Source organism: Tachysurus vachellii, chromosome 11, assembly GCF_030014155.1.
Source record: "Tachysurus vachellii isolate PV-2020 chromosome 11, HZAU_Pvac_v1, whole genome shotgun sequence".
In the NCBI taxonomy this organism is placed as follows: Eukaryota; Metazoa; Chordata; class Actinopteri; order Siluriformes; family Bagridae; genus Tachysurus; species Tachysurus vachellii.
Window position 1 is genome coordinate 14,475,898 of NC_083470.1, and position 24,181 is coordinate 14,500,078.

Genomic DNA, 24,181 nt, shown 5'->3' on the forward strand with positions numbered 1-24,181 from the left:
CTAGCATCTGACGCTGATGGACTCATGAACAAAAGTAGACGAATACAGCAGTGCAACAAACAGGTCACTTTTTCCACATCTGTCAGTCACTGAAAGAGAACGGGCTTATTATAGCATGTTAGCAATGCCCTAATGTTTTTTCGTACTGAATATTAATTCATAACTCTATGCAAGAATTCAGCTTGCACGAAGCATCCAGGCTCGTGGTGCAACCAAGCTGTTCTACATTTGCTCTCCAGAGAGCTCACAATGTTTAAAAATGCTCTGACAAATAAGGCCACCAATGTCCCATGTGTTCATTTTAAAATGCTAAATTAACTAAATTGATGACAGTTTCAAAAAAGTGTCATATTTGCATCTGTTTTTTTTTTCTATTTCATTTTATTTCATTTTATTTTATTACAGTAGGAATGATGTGATTTTAGAGGTGCTAATACAAAGGCATCTTCCACTTCATCAGCTTCTAGGGAAGGAGTTTTGAGGAATCATTAAATTCTCTAGTGTGCCAGAGAAAAAGGCTTTGGCAGATGATGCTGGCAGGAGAAACTGCTTGGAAGTGGCGTGCTGCTCCAAGTTGGCTGCCGGCGTGTGTAATTATTCAATGTGTTAATAAAAACACAGGGAAACTTGTGAAATGCAGCTGTTCTTGAGCCTGCCCTGTGCAAAGACTCGATCTCGCCAAATTTATCATCACCCCAGGGTCTGATGATAAGCCGCAATGGGCATTTATTAAGTCTTAGTTTGATAATACATAATGACAGAAGGCAGAAATAAATAAATAGAAGTCAGAGGAAAGGTCTAGTTTCAGAGACTCATTAAAAACAGTGATGGAAAAGAGAGAGTCTGCTTCCTGGCTGCTTTGGTGCTGAGAGCTGCAGGCGTCTAAAATTCCTGGAGGTCTCTTAACAAATAAAAGAGAGAGAGCCTATCCCAAAATCAATACTAACACAATCACATGATGTAGAATGTGTTCACCACTGTTCATCCAACCTTGATTCAAATGATTAAGAGAGCTACATGAAGATCAATAATATAAAAATAAAACCGCCATGTCAAACACCTGCATCCAAGCAAAATATGACAGATACCTTATGAAGAATGGATTAATAAACTTAAATCAATGTTATTTTTGGTAAAAAAAAATAAATGGGCACTGGTTTTGTATTTTCACACTTTATTTTTACAAAAAGAAAGCACTGCTTTGCTTAAAACACAGCTAGAGTGTCTTATATTGTAAGCATGATTGTAGAAAATAGAAATATATTGCTGCCTGGTCATTGAAAAAGAAACTGTGAAAACAGTCTGAAATCACAGCTTCTGCCTTACATTAAAGCTGTGGCATGCATGATAAAAAAAATCACTAGTCAAAGGCAGCCAATGTCCACAGCCAAGACTTGACAGAATTTATTTGCTGCTACAAAGACATTAAATAATGGTGTTATAAGAGCACAGTGGGCCAAATACATAAAATGTCTGGTGGTGCGAGTATCCCAGAGGTGACTAAATACTCCCACTTAAGCTAATGGTGATGATGGCCTCCACCAGTTAAATACAATAGAACCTTTACAGCTCTAAGGAAAAGGCAGCAAGTGTGCTGAAACGGTGCTAAATAATTTTAGACTATTACGTAGAGTGTTTAGTTGCACTATTTCAGCCTGCTATGCGATTCCTTAAATCTAAACAGACAAGTCAACCCATGTTTTGGAGCTGTGCAAGAAATCGGTTAAAAAGAACTATTCTTTTTTTTAAATAGTGGACATAGTTCTGACCTACATACTGTATACACTGTTTTCTTGAAGAGACGTTTCATAAATAAAAGAGGGAAAGATCAAACATGATCTCTTTTCATTAACACGTTTAACAAAAGAAGGCTGTGTGTAAAAGTGCCTAACAGCAGGCACACTGCTCTCACTGCATCTAATAACACAGCTTTGTGTTTGTGCGTTTGTGTGATCAAATGCAGCCATCAGATTATTATAAACATGCATTACCACTGTATATGCTCACATAACCCCTACATGCAGAGCCACTTACGACTTTCATAAAGTTTCAGTTTTAACTCACACCAGAGCGTGCAGTGTTTGTAGTGTTTCCAGGCAGAAACCATGTTTGTGTCACACATGGTACACAGCAGGACGTGAGTGCAAAATTACACTTTGTGCACATATCAACCGTGTCACTGTACAGGTATGTGCTGTACTAAAAGGCTTCAAATACTAATTGCTTTACTTCCTTTTGTCAAAGTGGTTAGTTTTACTGAGCTGCCCTTCTTTTAATAATTGCTTTCAAGTTAAGTTTGTGTTTCTTACAGTGATTTTACACAGAAAAAAACATTGAGTGAGTGACAGTTCTGTCGTTGGAAAAGCATTGCTGATAAAAGAGGTCAGAGGAAAATGTCTAGAATGGTTTGAGCTGCTATGAAGGATATAGTAAATCAAATGACTCATTACAACCATGGCAAGCATAAAGGCATCTCAGCATGCACAAAACATCGATCCTTGAGGTGGACGGGTTAGAAGTCAACATTACTGCAGAAGACAACATTATGTTCCACTCCTATAAGGTCAAGAACAGGAACGTGAGGCCATCATGGGCTTTAGCTCATTGAAACTGGACAGATAGAGTCTTTTTCCAGTCTTCAGCTGTCCAGTGTGAGTGAGACTGTGCCCATATGCTGGTCTCAGACTCCTCTTCCTGGCTGACAGGAATGGAACCAGGTGTGGTCTGCGGCCGTAGCCCATCTACATCAAAATGTGTTTCTTCAGATGGTTTTCTGCTCATCACTCAACAACAAGTCATGTCCGCCCACAGAACTGCCATTCACTGTTTGCTTTTATATAAATTCAAGCAGCTGTTGTATGAGAAAATTCCAGGCAATCATAATCATAAATATTCCCACCATCCTGTCTGGTACCAACACCCATGTCCTGGTCAAAGTCTCTAAAATCACAGTTTCCCTGTTCTGATATTTGATGTGAACATCTTTTCTTTTATAGTTAAGAGAAAAATCATGTGACAAAGGCATTAAGACGTATATGGGCAGAGGATTGTGGATAAGCAGCCTGCGGGTCTTCCTCTGTCCAATATGATAAGAGATTCTGGCCTCTAAATCCTGCAGAGCTGTGACCAGGTCACATGATCAGTTTTTCATCTACTGCACAAAAACCAGAACTAGAGGAGAAATCCACCAAGACCTCATGAGACACACCAGCTGGGATCAAGGAAGCACTTCAAGCCTTTGTGGAAACTCTCCTTTTGGCCAGTTTTAGAAATAGATTATACTCAAATAATTTAGACCGTTCAAAAACACAATACTGTTTCATCGACCCTACTGACCGACTATTATATAACTGTTTTTTTAAGAAATAAATGTAATTTAATATAAAGACACCCACAGAGATAATAGAACATATTAAGTGGCAATTTATTAACAGCAGTGCTTAAAATTAAAACTGTTCTTATCTGGCATCTGTGCTTCTGATTTCCAGCCTGGCTTCTCCTTCATCACCTCATGTGTTCTGTGCTGTGCTGAAATGAGACTAAAGTATGGTGACATTTATAATAAAAGCCTTTTGACAAACTTAGCTGCAGTCCTTTCTGAACTCTCACCACCCCCCTTCTCTTTTACGTAGGCTTGAGGAGCCAGCCAAGAAAGCTTTTTTTTTTCCTCGCTAATTCTGAAGCGCTGTAGATTCCTTTTTTCCTTCAGCCGTTGGCTGTGAATAAAATGATTAGAATAATTTCCCCCTTCTCTAGTGCCCCTGCTCCTTGTTTCCTCATCCCTTGTGTATTTTGGGGGAGTTATCACTCCATGCTAAGGTGGCTCAAAGGCTGGTGAAAGCCTGTTTATTTTGCTTTTGTATTTTTGTATTTCTTAGTCAGAAACACAAGATAACAGATGAGTGGTCTATTCCAACCACTGACATAGAAAAGGAAAGACAAAAAGAGAAAACAGTATCAGAAAGAGAAGAGAGAGAGAGAGAGAGAGAGAGAGAGAGAGAGAGAGAGATATTAGAAGAAACCAAGGCCCAATTATCAAGATGCCCCCAAACACCCACTGAACACCACCAGCCACATCAGCTTCTTCAGCATGCCTTCAAGTTTCAGGACTCAGTTAGATCCTCTGTGTGGATTCTTGGCTGTTTGTGGAGATGTTCATCCTGTTCGCTAGAATTTCACAAAGTAATTGGGCACCTCACAGCTTCAGTGTCCCCAATTCGACCTTGAGCTCAGGTTACTGTCTGTGTGGAGTTGTGCCTGCTCTACCCGTGTCCATGTGGAGTTGCTCCGGCTTCTCCAACTTCCCCCACATCCCAAGAAGTTAGACTACACTAAATGTCACGTAGATGTGAATGTGTGTGTATGATACAGACGTCCCACCCAGGTTGTATTCCAACCTCACACCCAGTGTTCCCAGGACAGGCTCTGCATGTACGGTGACCCTGACTACAATAAAGCACATACTGAAGATGAATAAATGAATGTAATGATGAAGGAGGAGTGATACATGAAATCACAAGAAAAATCCCCCACATTCTATTGTCAGGGTCGATTAGCCTTTTTAACATTAGGCCGACGGAGCTAGGCTTGAGAGCCCTGCCTGAAAATCCACAGTTCGGATAAGATTCTCACTGGAGAGCTCTTCTTTTTTGTTTGATCATTTTACAAGAACTAAAGCAAAGTCAAATTAAGAACAGAGATGGCAAAGATGAGAAAACAGAAAATCTGTTGTTACTGACACAGACATGATGCTTTCAGAAAATGCTCCTTGGACTTTTGTTTTTGCTTTTCTTTTTATCTAAAGGGAATTTTTTTTTGTCTTTCCCGTCTGAGCATAATATCAGAATTCCAGAGGGAGTGTCTGAGATTGATGGGTAAGTAAAGTCAAGGCAGAGCCATTAAGATGAAGGGCCATCTAAAACATCCCGAAAGAACAAAGTGAAGGGTTTTTGGCTTAAGCTGCCTGTTCAAGACGCTTTCGCAGACCGTGTGATAATCACTTCCAAATGACGGAGGTATGTGTGGTAGAGTGAAGAGGGGGAGATGTTATATTAAACCTATATGTGTGCCAATGGAAAGCTGCAGGGCTCCAACTTATGAAAGTCTATTCAAGGTGCTTCTCTTGCCACCACCCCACCACCCCCCACACACACTTTTTTATTTCATAAAAGCAGCACCTACATGAATGTGATCCAACAGGATAGATGAATCCTGGCAGTCATCTAGCATAAGAAGAAAGAGAAAGCGCGTAGGCATCAAGGCCAGAGTTCAGACTGGGAGAGGAAAGCAGGAAACCTCCTGCAGTTGAACGGAGATGGTCTTCATACTCTGCCAGCTGCCTCTGCTCTATCCGTCCACACACCTCCTCCAGCATATATTACCCATGTATGACCTCTCCTGAACTCGTCTCTGAGGTGCAAGAACACGCTCAAGAAGCAAAATCAACATCCGTCCAACCTTTCGTGCTCCATATCCATTACAAAAAGCCGAGATGAAAACATACATCAATAAAATCATTAATACAGCCATAAAGGCTCGCAACACTCAGAACAGACAAGATGGTGATTTATTTTCCCTGAGTTCAAATTCCCCTGTTCTCCTGTGAGAAAATGGGAGCAGGCGTACACAGCAGTGTTGGAAAATAACAGCGCTGTTCGGTGGATAAAGGAAAAGGCAGCTAAAGTAGAAGGAAGGCCATGCATTGAAAGTCTGGGAATTTACCCTGACTGCCTGCTTATCTTGAGGAACATCTCTTACTGTCTCTCAGTGTCTACGCACGGCTCCAAAGAACTGCCTGTCTGCTCAGATTAAAACTCCTTTACTCAAATCAGATCTGTGCCATGCTAAGGAAGCAGTACTTAATGCAAATTAAAGAGAGGGATATGAGAAGTTAATAAAAAGTAATAGACTGCTTTTCTGATGACTTTTTGAACGGTGAGGTGACGGTTCTGATTATAAAGGCAGGATGATCTCGGGCCCGGAGAGTCATCAAAAATTCCGTATCTGAATGAGACTCATTTCTGTGGAAGATGATGATGGATGAGATTGATGGCAGATATAAATGATCCTGGAGAGAGACCATTAAATAGCTGAAGAAAAGCAAAGGCTTATTTATGAGAACTTAGTACATGCGAGATGGAGGATTTGCTCTCTAAACAGCTGCTCCAGTATAGCAAGGGCAGGGGCAGAGTAAAGCAGACTCATAGCAAGCAGACTCATATTGCCTTCTGAGGCAATAATAAACTTCAATAATCTGCTCACCAAGAAGGCCAAGCCTTGCAGTGCATGACATTGTTTTTGGACTTAAATTGAAGAATACTTATTGCCCTTTGTATTGTTCACTTTACTGTGACGTAAGAACAAACACTAATACAAAAAAAAGTGCATGCAAATGATTTAACTATGAAAATAATCAAATCTCCAGATCACATATTCAACATTCTTCTTGTCTATCTTGCCTCTCTGGCTCGCTCTCACACACCTTTACTTTGGTGTTGATTCATAATCCGGATACACAGAGTGGAAAAGTCTCAGTAGGAGCTGATTGTAGGACGCGAGGAAGAGAGGAAGAGGGGTTCTGGATTGTGATCTGCTGAATAAAGCAGGTCCCTCTGGTGGAGAGCAAGCTTATTTTCCATTCCGGGTTCAGGCGCTAAATGAAATGGAAATAAAAATCTGGAAAGAGAATGCGATGCAAGGTGGATGTGCGACCTCATTTCAATGACTGTTGCTACGTAAACACTGCCACCAAGTGAATCGTATAAATGTAATGATATTTTTAGGAACTCCCCATGAAATGTGAGACACAGCAGTTTAGTTCCACTCCTCGAGGCTGAGCTTCTGACTCTAAGTGTAGCTTAGGTAGATAATGGCACTTTATATTTATGAAAAGCAATTTAAAGGATTTGTGAATAAACACACAATAATGAACTATATAAACCTTCATTAAGACAACATGATACTATAGTATACATACAATAAGTAATGAAGGCTACTTTTAGCATTCGGTTACTAAAAAATATTTGACATTATGGGACTGCTGGACCTCCTACAGCTTGTTTCGAGTGTGTTATTAATCCTGGCCTCCGTGTGAGAAAATAGTGCACACTTGTACACACATATCTTATCATTCCCTTTTAGACTATTACAGCTCTGCGTTTGATGCGACCATGAGGGAGAAATCTTCAACCACAGAAAATGCTCTCATTAGCATGGTAATGCACAACCAGCAGGGTGTTCTCACAGTCTTACAATTCACCTCATTACACTCTAATGAGATTTAAAAGTAAAGGAGAAAACTTCAACCAGAGTTTGAGTAATCTGTGAGGAAGGGTTTCGCTTTGGTGTGAACGTGTGGGTGATGAAATTCCTCTGATTACTGGCAAATGTCTGTTTTTAGACTTGCTCCTTGGTGAATTTGGAGAAGTAAGTCATTTTTGCAAGTGCGCAAGGAATGTGCTGATTGGTGGAGATCTAGAAGGCATCACTCACCCTGGTGAGGTGTATAACTCCCTGTGAGGTGACCGAGCAGCCCATGAAGCCCACAAACTGCAGCTCTGGACAGTGTTCTGCGAACGCCTGCACCGATCTGTCCGTCACCTGCGAACAATAGGAAAATAAGAGACAATAAGCATCAAGTGTTCTCCAGCACAAACACAGCTGAGGTCATACGTTTGCAGAGGCCATACAAAATCTTCAACATTTTAAAAAAGAATAAATAAAAATAAGAGGGATGATAAAAAGTCAGTGTGAAAAGATGGATCTCAAATCACAAAGCTACAGTGAAATATGATGAAGATCTGGAAAGGCAAAGAAGGTACAGCACCTAGTGGATATTTCTGAAGCACCGTGGGCTTAAGGACAAACAAGGGACATCACAGAACAAAAAACATTTGCTAATAATCAAGATAACAAATATGGCTGAAACCGTATATCCATTAACATCTGTTTATTCAGTTTCTTACAAGTTTGTATTTTTCCACTCTGTCATATGAAAGAAACGTTTATATTTGTGTGCATCTGAGGACACAGACCTACACTTCAGACGCACAGTGAGCAAAGACAGAAAGGCTGTGATTTTACATGCTGTCTAGAGCAGAAGGAACAAAGACACTAGGTCAATTCCGAGTGCTGAGTGATAGACAGAGCTGAAAGCAGCAAGGCAATGTGCAGCTCACCCCAGATCTTCTCCCCGCTATGGGTGTCACTGTCTATAAATCTGAAATCAATCTGCACTGAGCCACAGAACCAACACTGTGTGCTGGAGATCTAAAACTAATGAGAGGAGAAAGAATCGAAGAGGGTGGGAGAGAATAAGAGCGGGACAAAGGCAAGGATAAGATAGAGAACAGATGGAAAGGCCGAGAAAGGCAGGGTAAGGAAATATTAGCTGTGTTTTAACACCCCTGGCTCCTCCGTCACTACAGTCTAGACACACCCAGTGCTTTCAAGTTCAGCAACGTTGAACTGGCCTCAGACAAGAAGAATAGCTGGGTGATTAATGTTAATGATGAAGAGTGCTTTTAATCCATCAAGCCTTCAACGCTGATCTAACTGATTTAAAACAAAGCACAAACACAGACAGGCTTTTAGAGATTTGAGAACTCTTAATTAGCCAAATGTACAGACAGCACAGAAATTAGATTTGTCAATTTAACACACAGGAAAAAACAAAAACACAATATAAATGATATAGCAATATAGTGCGACAAAATAAATGTGATAAACAATTAAAAGATAAGGATAAAGGATCTCCAAGTATTAAGGTCTAATGTGATCAGAAACATACCAGCGCACAAAAAAAAAAAAATACTTGTCCTTTTCAAATACAACCAATACTGGAGAATTTTTAAAATATTACACAAAAAACAAATGTGTCAACTAGGCATTTTCAAACAGAAAAAAGGCCCAGCAAACATCCCAGCACATGCTACTTCTTCAAAAAGCTTCTACTTCGGGCGTTTGCTTACATCTGTGCAGCAGACGGATGAGGACTGAGGTAGAAAGCAGACAAGCACAAATATGCACATTAAGAAAGGCGCGAGTATTCGCTCAAATAAGATTGAAAATTATTAAGCGGACTAAAACATTTGTTTATTAAAGAAACGTCTGCATCAATAAGAAAGTTTGAAGAGGAAAAGACTGCTTTTTGTCATGAGAACAGTTCATCAAAATTTCATCATTTCACATCTGCACTTAAAAAGCAAGTCCTAATAAAAATACTCCAAATAAAAATCAAAAGAAGAAATGCTGGTATGAAGTCAAAAGGCTGTCACGATCTAGAGCATCATTTACATTTAAAGCACTTCACAGGCAACCTTATCCAGAGACTTTCATTTATCCGATCTGGATTCATTTTTATACAACTGAGCAATTGAGGGTTAAAGGGCCTTGATCAATGGCCCACTAGTGACAGCTTGGCAGTGCAGGGATTTAAACTCACAACCTTCACATCAGTAGACCATCTTAACCATTGAGCTACTGCTTACCTACATGAAGACATAACCTGTGAAACAAAGAAAAAATCCCAAACTAATTCATTTAAAGTAAACATTTCCTTAAGCATAACTGCAACAGTGATTAAGGCTGCAGCACAGGTTCAATGATGAAGCAACATTACAGGAGCAGCAGTTACACATAGGCACGAGCCTGTAAATGAACTACAAACGGTATCTATTCTATTATTTAATCTCCATGTTGTGACAATAAATATCAAAGCCTCATATAAATACACGGTGCTGAGTTCGGGCTGAAGTGCTGAGCTGCCTTGCTGCTGAGAGGAGGACACTGTTTAACTCCTTTTTGGTGAGTGTGAAATGAAATGTCTTGTAAAACATCATGTGGCCCTTAAAAAGTTAACAATGTTAAACATGAGTCCACTTTTTAGGGGTTTTCACACTGGAAGTTTAGTCTAAAACAGATCAGATTTCGCATGAAAAATTGGTAATGAGAAATCTGTCATGTGGACCAGGAAGAGCACCGCGGTACCAAACACAAGACTTTCTGTAGGAGGAGCGGTGAAATTGGCTGCACTGGAATTGTGATGTGATTCCCGTGAACGTGAACAACAACTACTCGGATTCGCAAGTAGTAAAGTAACCTGTGCTTGTGCTTTATTAGATTTAATCCAGCTGGGAATGTTGTGGGACAGAGAATGAGGTGCCATTATGTGCGTAGTAGCAGAAAATATAATAATAATAATAATAATAATAATAATAATAATAATAATAATAATTTAAAAAAATGAAACAGAATCACGCGAGTCTGAAACCCAGGAGCTGGAAATATCATACTCTGATTCAGACCAGTGTGAAACCCACCACAGCGTCTTACCCTACTACTGCCTGCTAGTAGTACTACTACAAACCAATACAGAAGCAGTAACATTGTTGAAGTTTCTTCTAGAATATGACTCCAAGGAATTACTTGTATAAGGAAATGTATAGCATAACTCACTGCTACTAAACAGCCAAGCATGACTGTTGATCTTCAACACAAGCAATAGGTTTAATGCTACTAAAGCCTAAAATTTACACAAAACATGACAAGTCACATCCTGGATCGTTGATCATAGATGTCAGTGTGGACTGGTTTCTAAGCTAAGTTTCATCTTTGTGGTTTATGGTTATACTGTGCTGTATTTTCTTCATAAAAACATCTGTTAACTTTAAAAGAGCACATCTGGCTTGAATTCAGCATCTCTGTCTCATTACTGTAGAATTAACAAGCTCCATAGAGCAAGACCAGAGAGCAGCCATACTAACAATTAACCAAGACAGAGTGATTATGGATTTAGAGGGATTGCCTGAATGAGGACAGGATGGACATTCAAACTGAAGAATGTCTAAAAAAAAAAAAAAAACACCAGACTGGAAAGAGAAATGAAGACAGATAGCTGTGTAATTGAGCTGACAAAATCAAAACAGATCACTCATCTTCAGATCTATGTCTTTTATTCCAGTCATGGCAGCACCATAAAATCTATCATGTAGGATAAAAACTTCAAATTTTATTTAGGGCAACGGTTCTTTCCTGTGCTTGCTTTTTTTTTCATCAAACACCCAAAAACATATCATAATGAACAAATAGCTCAGAGGAAGTGTTTTCTTTTAGTGTAGAAGCTCCCAAAGTGTGAAACACACTACCTCAATTTCTCCAATTATGGAGATGGTGGTTTTTTGTTTTGTTTCTTTGTCTGTTTTGTTATTTTAAAGCTGAAAATGTTCATGTTCTTTCGATAATGTATCCCTCCTCTATATCTAGTGTTTTTAATCCCCTTATCATCATCAGGTAAATATCACACTCTCTGTGTTATTGTACAGCTGTATATTTTCTCTGTAAAATCTCTGTAGAATAGCACACCCAAATTATTACTAATCATTATTCTACAATTTTTGTATTATAACTGGGTGAATTTAATGCTGTTACAGGTAAGTGTGCACGATGGCTTGTATTTATCATGCTTTCTAAAAAAAAAAGATTGCTGCATTCAGACTTAATAGCTTTAATACGAGCTGCAGAGAACTGTGACAGAATGACAGACCCAGCAAATCTTGAATGGTCAATCAAATTCTGGCCTAAAGTTACTGTCTCACCTACACCTCGCTGTTAACTCCAGTACAGCACACAGTGTGTGTGTGTGGTGTGTGTGTGGGTGATTGGTTATGTCATTAAACACCTAAGCTCAACAAATCCTCTACCGCTGGTTAACAATACACAGGCACAGATTTCTGAATTCCGTAGAGAACAAGGTGAAGTGAGTGTGGTGTTTTATGACACCCACTTAGCCTGCAAAGACAAAGGACCACTTGTGCAGCTTTATTGTCCCTTTTAATGAGATGGTAAAGTTGGCCATTTTCCTCACTGAAGTATATGAAAAGAAACTGCAACAAGGCATCAAAACTGCTGATTATCCATTTTCTCAATAAAGCCATCGTTTTTTCTGTCTTTACTTCCTTCCTTTCCTGCTTTCCAGCTCTTCCCACCTAAGGAGAAGAAAAGCACTCTGGGATGAGAAAATAAATAGCGCTGAATACATGGGCTGACTGAACAAACACGCCAGGGTCTGAAGCCCGGCTAATTTGTGCAGCTTTATCAATGAGATGGATTGCCTTCGTTCTCCATGGGTCAATCGGAGGGTGATCAATCAGGTTAATTGAGTGCTTTACCCATGTGTGAAAAGCCTCTACACAGGGGAGGGATGAATGTTTGCGCCTGGAACAAGCTCATGGAAAGGCAGCGTTATTTATTAGACTGGTCCAGACTCGGAGGGAAACTTATAATGACCAGCAAAAAAACTTTTTTTTGCTGTTTCAAATGAAAAGGTAGCAGGTGTTAGTTTAATAAGCAGCGAGGAGACACAGTGTAGTAAATCCTCTCTAACCTGTAACACAAACATCATTAACATGGTGTTAACAAGCACTACAGCAGTCTGCCTTCATAAAACAATACTTACATCATTAACCCTAGTTATAAATGTTACTGCTAGGCATAAACATGCTGTGTTCTCATGAAATATAGCCGAGTGCAAAAGTTTACACACCCCAGAACAAACAAATTAAAAAAAGATCAATTATTATAGCATTAATATTATACCAAACTATTTACAGCCTGTCCCGAAAATGCTCAGGGAAATGATCTCTGTCCTTCAAAACTTCCTCATCGTGCCATTTCTTCATTAATCCAAAGTGTCATCACTAGTGGTGGACAATTTGATTCCTCCAAGTAATTCAACTCTTTTGAATCCATTCAGTGGCTCTTGCTGTTGGTATGATAAAATGTGCATATCTACAAATGTACTTGAAAAATGATGTTTAATAACTATGTTTGCCTCAAATGATAGCAGCAGAACTATTCTATTTTCCTATATTTTTTCAACTGATTTGTTTGGGGAAAGAAAAAAAAAAAAAACATTTGCAATAGTCAACTTTAAGTCATCAGCATCATGACTCATCAAGTATCAGAGATGTGTTCTTTCCATAGGTCCAACCAGTGACCTGCTCCTCCACAGCACAAGGTCTAACAGCGGACACGTGTTTTAAACAGGCAGGTGAGCAAGCGAAAGAAAAATGTGAGTCAATACATGGAAGTGAACAAGAACGATTTATACATGAATGAAACACCACTAGTACTCATGATCAACTCGTGTTAACACATCCGGTGTTATGCATGTAACTGTAAGCCTAGTGTCAGCTTTCTGATCCTGCAATGTGTGTGTGTATGGAGATGGGGACTCTTGTAGTACGTTGGCTTTCCAAAAGGTTCCTTCATTATTAGGAGTAACTTGAATGCTTAAACAATATTAATAGTAATACTTTCCCTTTCTGAATGTGATTGTCTTTAATAACTTGCATGCCTTTACCCTCTTTATTCATTTTTATTCGCTTCTGGATAGTCTCAGCTGTAATATTCACATGACTGTGAGTTGTTTTTTGTTTTTTTTCTTTTATGAGTGTATCTTACTTTGTAAAGCAGAAAGAATAAAGCCGAGCTAAAACGTGATTTCTACGGCTACGTTACTGAAAGCTAAACGCAATCCCTTTAGCAAACAAGTTTTTAAAAAGTTTTTCCATACTAGCAGCGTCTTTAAGCCAGTAGTGCAACGCTTGCAGTGCTTGAATTTCATTTGAATTCAATTTCATTTGTATCTCCTTTGTCAGTATGCAGTTATGCAGAAGCTTTACAGAAATCTGGATGAAGATTTAGATCATAACCAGAGAGTCTGATGTGACAGCGGCATCTGGCAAGAAAAATCTCTTTATGAAGACATGAGGAAGAGAAGGGCTTTTAAATGGAAGCCGTCTTCTTCTCCTGGGTGATGCTGGATAGTGTGATTATCAAGCAGTAAAGCACACAGATAGAGAAGAGGAACTGTAAAGAGTAATGGCATTGAGGCTAAAAACTACAAATAATACTGGACTGTACAATTATTATTCAGTAAATCTGACATTATTCCAAACTGGAAATAAGAAATATCTGGTCAGTCAGATTTAAGAAAAATTATTATGTATAGTTTACATGAGATGTTGTTGTTTATGTCGGTTTCTCGACTGCTCCATCCTCGGGGATCCTTAATACATTTAGGCCTGTATTAAAGCCCGTATTAAAGCCTGTATTAAAGCCTGTATGTAGAATAGTGCAGTGGTAACTTCACTCTTAGAAAACACAAGCGTTGTAGGGTTCAAGTCTCAGCTCTGGTTAAAATACACACTCAAATCATTTTGAATGTAATGAAACTAGTTGTGTTAATGTCACTCATTTCAATTGTGTGGAACCGATGGACATTTCTGAATGATGTAAATTCAATGAGCTATTTTTGTGCAGCTGCCATGCAAACATAATATCAATAAGTTTGTGAGGGTCATGGTTTATGTGGAAAGAAAATATGTATATGTTAGTTGATGGGGATAAGTATAATGTAAGTATAGGTGTGTGTATTCCTCTGTGAAGGCCTTCGAGAAATTTCTAGTACATTACTCCCGACAATGCAAGTCTTCTCATTAGAAACACACACCCCACTCTGACACACACACACACACACACACACAACAAACCAGTCATAATTATGCCACAGGGAATATTTATCAATTAACACCACAGCACTAATTAGCAAACTCAGCAGTGGACTTTTAGCAGCGAGTAATGGCGCGGTCCTCTCTGGCTCAGCAGGAAGACTGGCCGACCTTGAACATGCTCTGATTGCATTATTGCCTTTTTGGACACATTTTCAAAAATATTTATCAATGCGGAGGCAACGTGCTAATGCTTGAATAAACATTAGCTTAAACAGGATGACTGCTGCGCATTTTAATCATTTTCCTCAGCGGACTGCGGGATGCTACAGGATTTTATGTTGCTTTAAGAAGAAATACAAACTGAAACAAATACTTAAATCTTTACATGACTTCATAGATCTGATCATCACATTCAAATCTCTGATCATTGAGCATTCAGGCCATCACGACCAGACTGTGTAACAGTTTCCATCGGACTCCTCAACAACTGAACTGATCTGTACAGAGCACAATATCTTTACCATTGATATCAAACTGTCTACATGCTGTTTTTGCTCTTTGCACACTTTCACATTCACTCAATTGTTGTTTTGCACAGGTCATTACAACACCTTATATAACTTCTGCTATTATATTAAGTGTTCATTCCTGTATTTTTGCACATGTACTATGGAATATACGGTATGTACACTGGTCAGCGCTGCTTTTGTGTTTTGTCTTCTAGTGTTTTGTATTGTTTGCATGCACTGTCTTTTATCTTCCACTGTTTGCACCAGGTTGCACAGATGTACTTTATGTGGCTAGGACTAACTTACTTTAAAGGTGGGGTGCACGATGTTTGAGAAATGCTTCAGAAAACTGAGTCAGGCCCACAAACAAAACAAACGTGTAGCCAATGAGCAGAAAGGGGCATGTCTTGTGGAGGAGAGAGTGTTCAGTGCGCATGTGTGACATCAGTCGAAAGCAATTGAAACACTGACATGGCGGATACCTGCCGTTACCTCTCCCTCGGGTTCTAGGTGTTGAACGTCGTCTTCCGCATGAAAGGTAGCTAAACCTTTCACGGTACAACACACAGTACTACAAAAACACATTTGATCTGTATTACCATAGTATTACTAATTGAGTTAATTAATTGATAAAAATATCCCCTCGGCCAGCTGCCCCAGCAGGTTCTGCCATAATAGTTGCCTGGGTTACAAATGTATGTGTGGGACAGAGCTATCAAAACAGGGGTGACACCCATTTGGGTTAGGGGCATTTTTGTTTTGGTGATTTCAAATGTCTACATTGGCTTTCAATCATCGTACACCCCACCTTTAAGTCCTTAGCTCTGTGTATTTCTATGTAGCTCTGTTTGTGTACTACTGTATGCATCACCATGGTCCTGGAGAAACATTTCACTATGTTCTGCGTCAGCTATATGTGGTTGAAATGACAATAAAAGCTTCTTGACTTGATCAACAATCAATTATCAGAAATGTGGCTTGGGTGTTTTTGTCCTGAATCACCTCCGAGTCAGCTTCAGATTCTTCAATGTAATAAACAAAAAACACAGATTTTTTTTAGATAACATAAATACTTTACAATTAAATAAGTAATGCGCATGGCACACCGAAGCCTCCTCCTGACTGCGGGGGCTGTGAAAACTAACCTAATCCCGTCATCATTAACATCCACACTGTCCCCAACTCATGTGCTACAAAAATCTTCACATTCACAACAAACTATAGTTTCTAATTTTCTCTCTGCTGCTGTAATGACACTAATCTGTTCACTCGGTTCGGTCCCACTGCTTTTCAGCTCCTTTCTTTCAGTTTCTAATAAACAAAAGTTGCATGTTTTTTTCTACTATATTCTATTAGTATTATATAACAGTAATCTTCTAGTGTTTATAAAGATGATTTATCAACATTTACGGACTGTGGTTTCCTCCTAATGAGAGGATAGTTATTGCTGGTTCACTTACTCGTGCTAGATGATGAGCAATTAGAGTGACTGGGTGAAAGTACGGAGGATAGTGAGTGAGGTGAAAAAGAGTAAAAACGCAGTATATATAGAGTTATTTATAACATTTGGAAAGAAAAACAATCATTGTTATCAAGTATAGTAGCATGTATTATCCTCGCTGTCAATTTGAGCTCAGGAAAAACCAACACAATTTCAAACAACTAGAAAGATTGTGTTTGTCAAACAGATCATCATCATCATCATCATCATCATCAGATCAGTAAAGAACACATAAAAGTTCTTTATAGACAAAAACACACGTATAAAATGTAAACCTGAGCATATTGTCAGGGATTGTTCTATGCTAATGTAAGTGCTATGTATCCGAATATGGATTTGTAAAATACAAAACAGTTATTTAGTCAGCAAAATGGGTTTAACAGAATATGAAGAGCAGTTTTAGAAACAGTCCAGCCTTGTGTCTGCTCTACTGTGCACATGATGTTCAGAGAGCCTGTGTGTTCTCTGTGCGATATATTTCACATAGGTTTTGCTGGTCTTTAAGACCTTTCTGTGGATATGCTAACCTTCCTTTTCAGCGGTTCCTTACCCAGGGCATACAAAGTGAAAAAATCATCACAAGTAATCTTTTGACCATTCAGTTCTTCAGCCCTTAGTACCAACCTCATTTTCCAGCCTACACCTGCATACTTCAGGCATAGCTGGACTGTGCATCACATATTTTATACTGCATTTGACCTGTTTGACATTCATCAAAAGTGACATGAGGGCATGGATTGCAAAGAAAGGGTAATCACTGGACCTATGGGACACTTGTCCCACACATTCAAAATTGCTGAGAGTTTGTCAGGCTCTTGTCGACCCTGCCTTGTTTCTTTGTCATCAGAGTATGACAAGGGAGAGAACATAAAATGTCTTTAGAGACGTAGTTTCTGGAAATATAGCCCTTCTCTGGTGTCATCTCAAGTATATCCATTTCAGGTGATGGTGCTATGAAGAGCTCAAATGTCGAGTTTATACCTTGGACGTGGCTGACAGCATATGTGGTGAGACCTGGAGCCATTTTAAGGATATTAGCAACATCTCAACCCTGTCATTCAAGTGGCGAGACAGAATAAAATGTTCTGATTTATACAGCTAAAACAGCCTGTGGTCAAACTGGCCCTAAAGGACACCTGTGTACAGAACATTAAAACAGATCATGACATTAAATAGGGTCAAATAGGGTCACTGTGTCACAGTCACACACGCATATTCACGCACACAGTCGCACACACGCAATTCACAAACCCGTTCTCACACGCATTCTCACATGCATTCTCACACGCATTCTCACCTAAGGGAATCATGGAGTTTCCAGTTTACTCACATACTGTAGGCATATTTTTGGAAAGTGAGAGGAAACTGGAGAAGCACACGTAGCTTTGTATCTGTGGGTACAGAGACGCACACTCTCCACACACAGTAACTTGAGCTCCAGAAACCAGGAACCCTGCAGTTGTGAAGCAGCAACACGAGTAACAGTGCCACTATTTCACCATCTCTACACAGTTTTAAATAAATCTGCCACATCAAACATTTAATACTGCTGAGCTAACGAGACTAAATTCACTCAAGCACAGAGAGAACAGGAGAGCCGGCAAAATCCTAGAAATCACCATTACACATTCTTATTCCTCTTATTATTATTATTATTATTATTATTATTATTATTATTAATAATAATAATAATAATAATAATATTTCTTGTGTGTGTGACCTTTAAACTGAACCATAATCGTCAGTCTGGCTTCACTGAGATCACATTTAGCAATGCGCATCGGTCTGTTAATAGTGGTATACATGGATTACATCCATCCATTTTAATATTTTGAATCGTACAAAAATGGTGGTGGTTTTATTCTCATTATTAAAACGTTACCTACTTGCTTCATTTCGGTTCTTTAACACATAAAAACCGAGCAAAACTCTTACAATAATCACTCTGCATGTTTCTGGCACCCCACTTCTCAAAAACTTTTGAATAAACACTTCTTCCTTCAGAATACATGGGAACAGTTAGATTTCCGATGACAGCACCATTAATCAAGCTATCAATCAACATTTTCTAGTTTTAACTCCAGCTTTATGACTCAGTGGAACAAACGGAGCTCAGTGATGCATCGAAGTAAAATCTCTTTCTTTCAAAAGCCTGTCTGTGGTGTCTCACTTATCAGGTTTATGTGCCTCACACATGCGCACACACACACACACACACCCTCTTCAGAAGTGTATTTAGACAGGGTTTGTTTAGTACAACACTTGTGATCTGCTTATAGTGTTTTCTCTCTCAGTTATTTTCCTTTCTTTCTATCTGTATACTATGTGGTTTGTAAGCCGCTGTGTGTTTGTGAGCCAAGAAGCTCTGTTTTGTTTTGAGTTTGTGTTTTCTGTTTGTCTTCTTTCAAAACATTGAGAATTAATAACCTTTTCTTAAGTGTATTTAACAGTCCATCACATCACAGTCCTTACAATGATCACGAGTCGTTTAGATGGCAATAAAAAACATAAATTCTATATTAAATCACATTCTGGATGGAGTTAATATCAGACATTTAAAACAAGACTTTACAAAATGCAGGTGCCTTTAATGTCATTTATGGCGCTTTAGTCATATTTATGCGATCCATAAATGACAGAAGAAGTAGGAGGTGGAAGCTTGTGGCAGACTGGTCATATAATAAACCTTCTAACTGTTCTGTCCTTTCTGTCCTTCCTCCTCTCACCATGGAGAGTTTCTGTTTACTTACGAAAAAAAAAAAGCCATGAGCACTTTAGTGTAGCAACAAGCAGCAAGTCACTGCTGTGTGAATGCGCTGCCAGAACCGTGGCCTGTTTTCCCATCTCCCAGCATCTCTCATCACGAGCAAGCAACATGGAGGGGAAAAAAGAATAATAATTCCTACACACTAAACCCTCATACATCAGCACACACTTATTTTCTCACTATTGTTGCTGTCTGCCACACACACACACACACACACACACACACACAAACACAAAACTTCAATTCTGGCTAATTCTAATGTGTTCAGAAAAGTCTGAGTAAAAGGCACACAGACTTGTTTATCAAAAGAAAAGCTTATCAAAAACTGACAGACCGACTCTGCATTTTTGTTTGCTCGAATGAAAATGTAGCATTGTTTTAGTCAGTGTTTTATTTTTTCTTTTTAACTGTCATTTTCTCTCTTTCTTTTTTAATAACGCTAGTCATGCAGGCAGCTGCCACTGGAAGCTGCACTGAAAAAAAGGCTCTTTTTTTTTAATTTTAGAGTTCTTTATGTAAAGCGGTTTCACAAACTTAATGTGTCTACATGCAGTTGAACATTTTCAGTTACACTCTTTAGTTGACTCATTCGTTTTTTTAATTATAATAGCTTAATTATATAGAGAAGAGTACATGACAAAAAAAATAAATATGTATATATATAGTGAATCATTCCTACTTTAACGTACCAGCTACTTATATACACTATAAAATGGATTTGATTTAGATAATTAAAACCTTTACTCCTTTCACATTTTACTAATTACAGAAATACTGTTTTTTTTTTTCCTTTAAGTGCATTAACTAAATGTCATGTCTTGCTCCTGTTTGGAAACGTCTGGTTTCCCAAACATTTGTCACTGTTATTGCTAAACAGCTAAGAACTCTGGCTCACATCTCAAGCTGCTCAGAACTGAAGAGGAAATCCAATAAGAGTGTGAGCATGATCCATCACACATACACACACAGATACACCTGAATTTCACCAAAACATATTGCAAGATATTTCATAAAAAATGGCCCTAAACCTTAAAGCCAACACAAAAAGAAATAGTGCAAACAACCATTCTATAAATCATCAAAACGAAATCTGTTTAAAGATCCTGAGAGCTGTGTGCAAATCAAGTCCACAGTTCACACCCACTGTGCTGAAACAATGGCCACTCTCTCAACCAGAGCAACGAGGAACAACGGCGGATGTGTGGATGTAAAACTAAACCAAAAAAATTGAACTGAAATAAGCAGCGGAATTTACAAATGTACAAAATACTAAATGTGAAATTCTTTTTTTTTCCAGGGACTTTTGACATCTTTTAAATGTATTTTTGCCATTTAGCCAGTTCACAGTGAGTCTAAAAGAAACACTAATGCTAATGCTTATAGTCAACAGTCACATTATACTAATTTTGTTATTTTCAATATTTTAGCAAAAATATTTAACATCAAAACCATTATGGTTTAATCAAAAAATAGTAAATATTTTTAAATAAACTACTTGTAAGGGAAGTTTTGAAAATCTTTGGGCTTATGGGGTTTTAAAAAATAAAATCATATTTACACGGCAACTTCAGGATTCATATTTTTCTTAAGCTATTCTCAACTTACATTAAACTGAGTAATACAATTAAATATATATATAAAAAAAAAGATTTTTGAGTGTTGTGTTCTGGCTGTTATTAAAATCAGTACTCTCACCACTGAACTCAAATTAAAAACCCTTCACTATCAGCTTTAATTGAATTATCTAGAATCGATATGTATGATGTATTTGAGTTTAATTGTCCATTTTCCCATAGCGTGTGTCAGAAATGGGGAAAAAACTATTGGAACAATTGGAATAATTACCTTCTTTAATACTGTGGTGAAAAGAAATCTTAAACATTTTAAGATCATTAAACATCATTTATTTTTATATGTTGCTTGAGTTTTGGGCAAAACGTGTTTTGTTTATGAGCTAAGGGTAAAAGCAGTGCATAATTCACCACATAATTCATTCACATAATTCAGACCTGTCAGCGGTTTTCTACTACAGACGCTGGCCAGGATGTGTACACATGGCGGACGGCATGACGGTGGTTACCAAGTGAAGCCAAAATGTCTCCAACACTTTCTAATAGCTGGCTGCAGAACAACTGTTAACAACACACGACCCAATAGAAGAGAAAGGAGCCAAACAAACATTTCTAGTTACTGGGAGATGATTATCAGGTGATTTTTAATAAGGCAGCTTTTTCTTTTTCAAGTGCTGATAACAAGCGTTTATTTAATAAGATTAATTCATTTTATCGATATTTTACAAATTCTGGAAAATAATCATATCCTACTATATACACATATCTTATGGAAATCAACGTACTAGTGAATGACACTTACTTTTTTTTAAGCTACATAGGTACACTGTAACTGGGGGTTTTTTGTTTGATTGTTTTTATTTACATTTTTTTTTTTTTACACCAATATGTGGACTTTCCCCAAACTGTTATGATAAAATTGGAAACACACTTGTAGCCAGTTTACTTTCACTGGAACTACGGAGGCCAAACCTTCTGCAGCATGACAAAGCTCCTGTGCTTCATAAACAGTGTGCTAGGTTGGACTGGAGGAACCTGAGTGTCTTACATAGAGCCCTGACCTCAATCCCACTTAACACCTTTGGGATGAACTGAAAGACTGACAGCACTCCAGACCTCCTCACCTTACATCAGTACCTCCTCTTGTGGCTAAATAAACACAAATATGCCCCTAAAATATAGCATGAGGTCTATCCAGAAGAGCAGAGGTGATTATAACCGAAAGACAGAGATTCAGAACAGAACAGGTTCATGAAGCACAAATGACTACGATGGTTGTGTGTGCACATACGTACATTTGGCCATACAGTGTACATCCCAGACATGGTAAAACCCAGTTCAGCAGCTGGTTCCTAATACGATATTACAAGAACTATATAGTGCCAATGAAAATCCTTCACAGTTTTTATGACCTGGGCTAAATGCCAAAGCCATAAAGCAGTCACCACTGTTTTAGACATGACACAAAACCCACACTGCTTAAAGTAAAATAAAATCAGCAGGTGCACATCACGGAGTGCCATTTTCTCCCTCAAACTCTCACCTCTCTTAATCACAGATGGTTGGTCAAAACAGCTGAGGAACGGTCTTGTTCACAACTCTGTATTAAATACCCAGTGGTCTGGGATCAGTCTTTAACACATTATAATATTAGTGAATAAGATAATAACCAGCAGTTTGCATTTAATTGATTCATCATTGGATTTTCACACAGTTAAACCTTCATTAGTGCTGAAGAGATGAACAAATATTGCTTTCATGCCTCAGCAGTAAATGTTTATTCGACAAACCTAAATGTGTGAATGCAGAAGATTTGTGAGCAAATAAAAACAAATGCATCCCACATGGATCCAATTTAAGACCTGTCCTGTTTTCAGTTAAAAGAAATTGTACATCATTTCTTTTAGCTTGCTGTAATATTCATTTAGATGGAAGTGGCCCAACTTTATTGCTCAGCTGAAATAGTTCAAAGTTGCTTTTATTATGCTGATAAAAAATGTATTCTCTCGTTTCAAAATTCTTGCCTGTAGTAACAGCCATATCAGCAGCAGACGCATTGTGATTCCTTGCAAAACGTCATATAATTTGGCATAGTAATGATCTCTCTTAGTGTTTGTGCTGAAAATGAAAAATAAATGAATGGTGAAAATGTTCTACAGAAAACCAAACCTACATAGAAACACTAACATTTGGATCAAGTGTAATTGTCCTTTTATAAAGTGATGTAAGCTTACTGTTCCTCAAATCTCTGGATTCTCTCAATTATACATTAATGTATTTTTGTGCAAGTTACTATTTTTACTTAGAATCCTTTACAAATGAATGCTTCTGCTTGCCTACTCATTTAATTAATTCCATTAATAAGTGAATAGATTTTTTTATTTTTTTTTTGCTAAATGTTTTTGCTGAAATTAATGGATGGACATTTTCCCTACCAGAGTGCAATATGTAACCAAATGTATGTGGACAGCAGGCCATCACATCCACATATGGTTCAAACTGCCACAATGTTGGAAGCACACAAGTGTATAATGTCTTCATATTCTGTAACTTTGTAATTTCCCTTCACTGAAACCAAAGATCCTAAATCTGTTCGAGCAGAGCAAAGCCCCTGCACACAATACACCTTCATGAGGACAGAACCCTGACCTCAACCACAATGAACACGTTTGGGATGAACTGAAACACTTGCTGCATGTTGGACATCCAGTGTACAGAACCTCATTAATGCTCTTAGGGCTGAATGCTCCCAAATCCACACAGCCATGCTCCAAAATCTTGTGAAATGCCTTCCCAGAAGAGTGGAGGTTATTATAACAACAAAGAGGGTCTAAATCAGGGATGGGATGCACAACAAGCACATACTGTATGGCCGTTAATGGTCCATAAGCTGTCCGTTTACTTTTGGCCATATGGTACATTTTATTACATTTAACAGCTATTGTATTTGGAACGTACACAATAACACACAATAACTAACAGTTAACACAAAGAGTTAACACTTCTAACACATCAGAGCCCAGTTAAGATCTTCTGAATATATTAAAGGCTTTACTTTAGACCATTCTAGCAGTCAAGAATGAAAGCTTCTGTGTTGGATTGTAAATATTTCTTCTTGTGCAAACACAAGATTTTATTTGTCTCCACGGTAACCGATGATGTGCTGACTCAAATCTTAATCAGAGTGGAAGTGCAAGATGGCTAAAGTCTATTCATTTGTACAATAGCTTATGCCTTCATCCTCTATTAACATTACATGAAACAAACTTGTGTTCAAGCTAATCACAGAAATGGCCGTTTGATATTAATCAAGCCAAAGC

At 38.3% G+C, this 24,181-nt stretch overlaps 1 protein-coding gene across 1 annotated transcript in view; it reads right to left on the minus strand.

Annotated features, from left to right (window-relative positions):
• The window catches only part of fbxl17 (F-box and leucine-rich repeat protein 17), a 216,716-nt gene that overhangs the window by 138,485 nt on the left and 54,050 nt on the right, over positions 1 to 24,181 (minus strand). Inside the window, exon 6 of the mRNA XM_060881467.1 lies at positions 7,492 to 7,599. Coding sequence (XP_060737450.1) covers positions 7,492 to 7,599 — 108 coding nt within the window. The remainder of the gene's footprint in view (positions 1 to 7,491; positions 7,600 to 24,181) is intronic.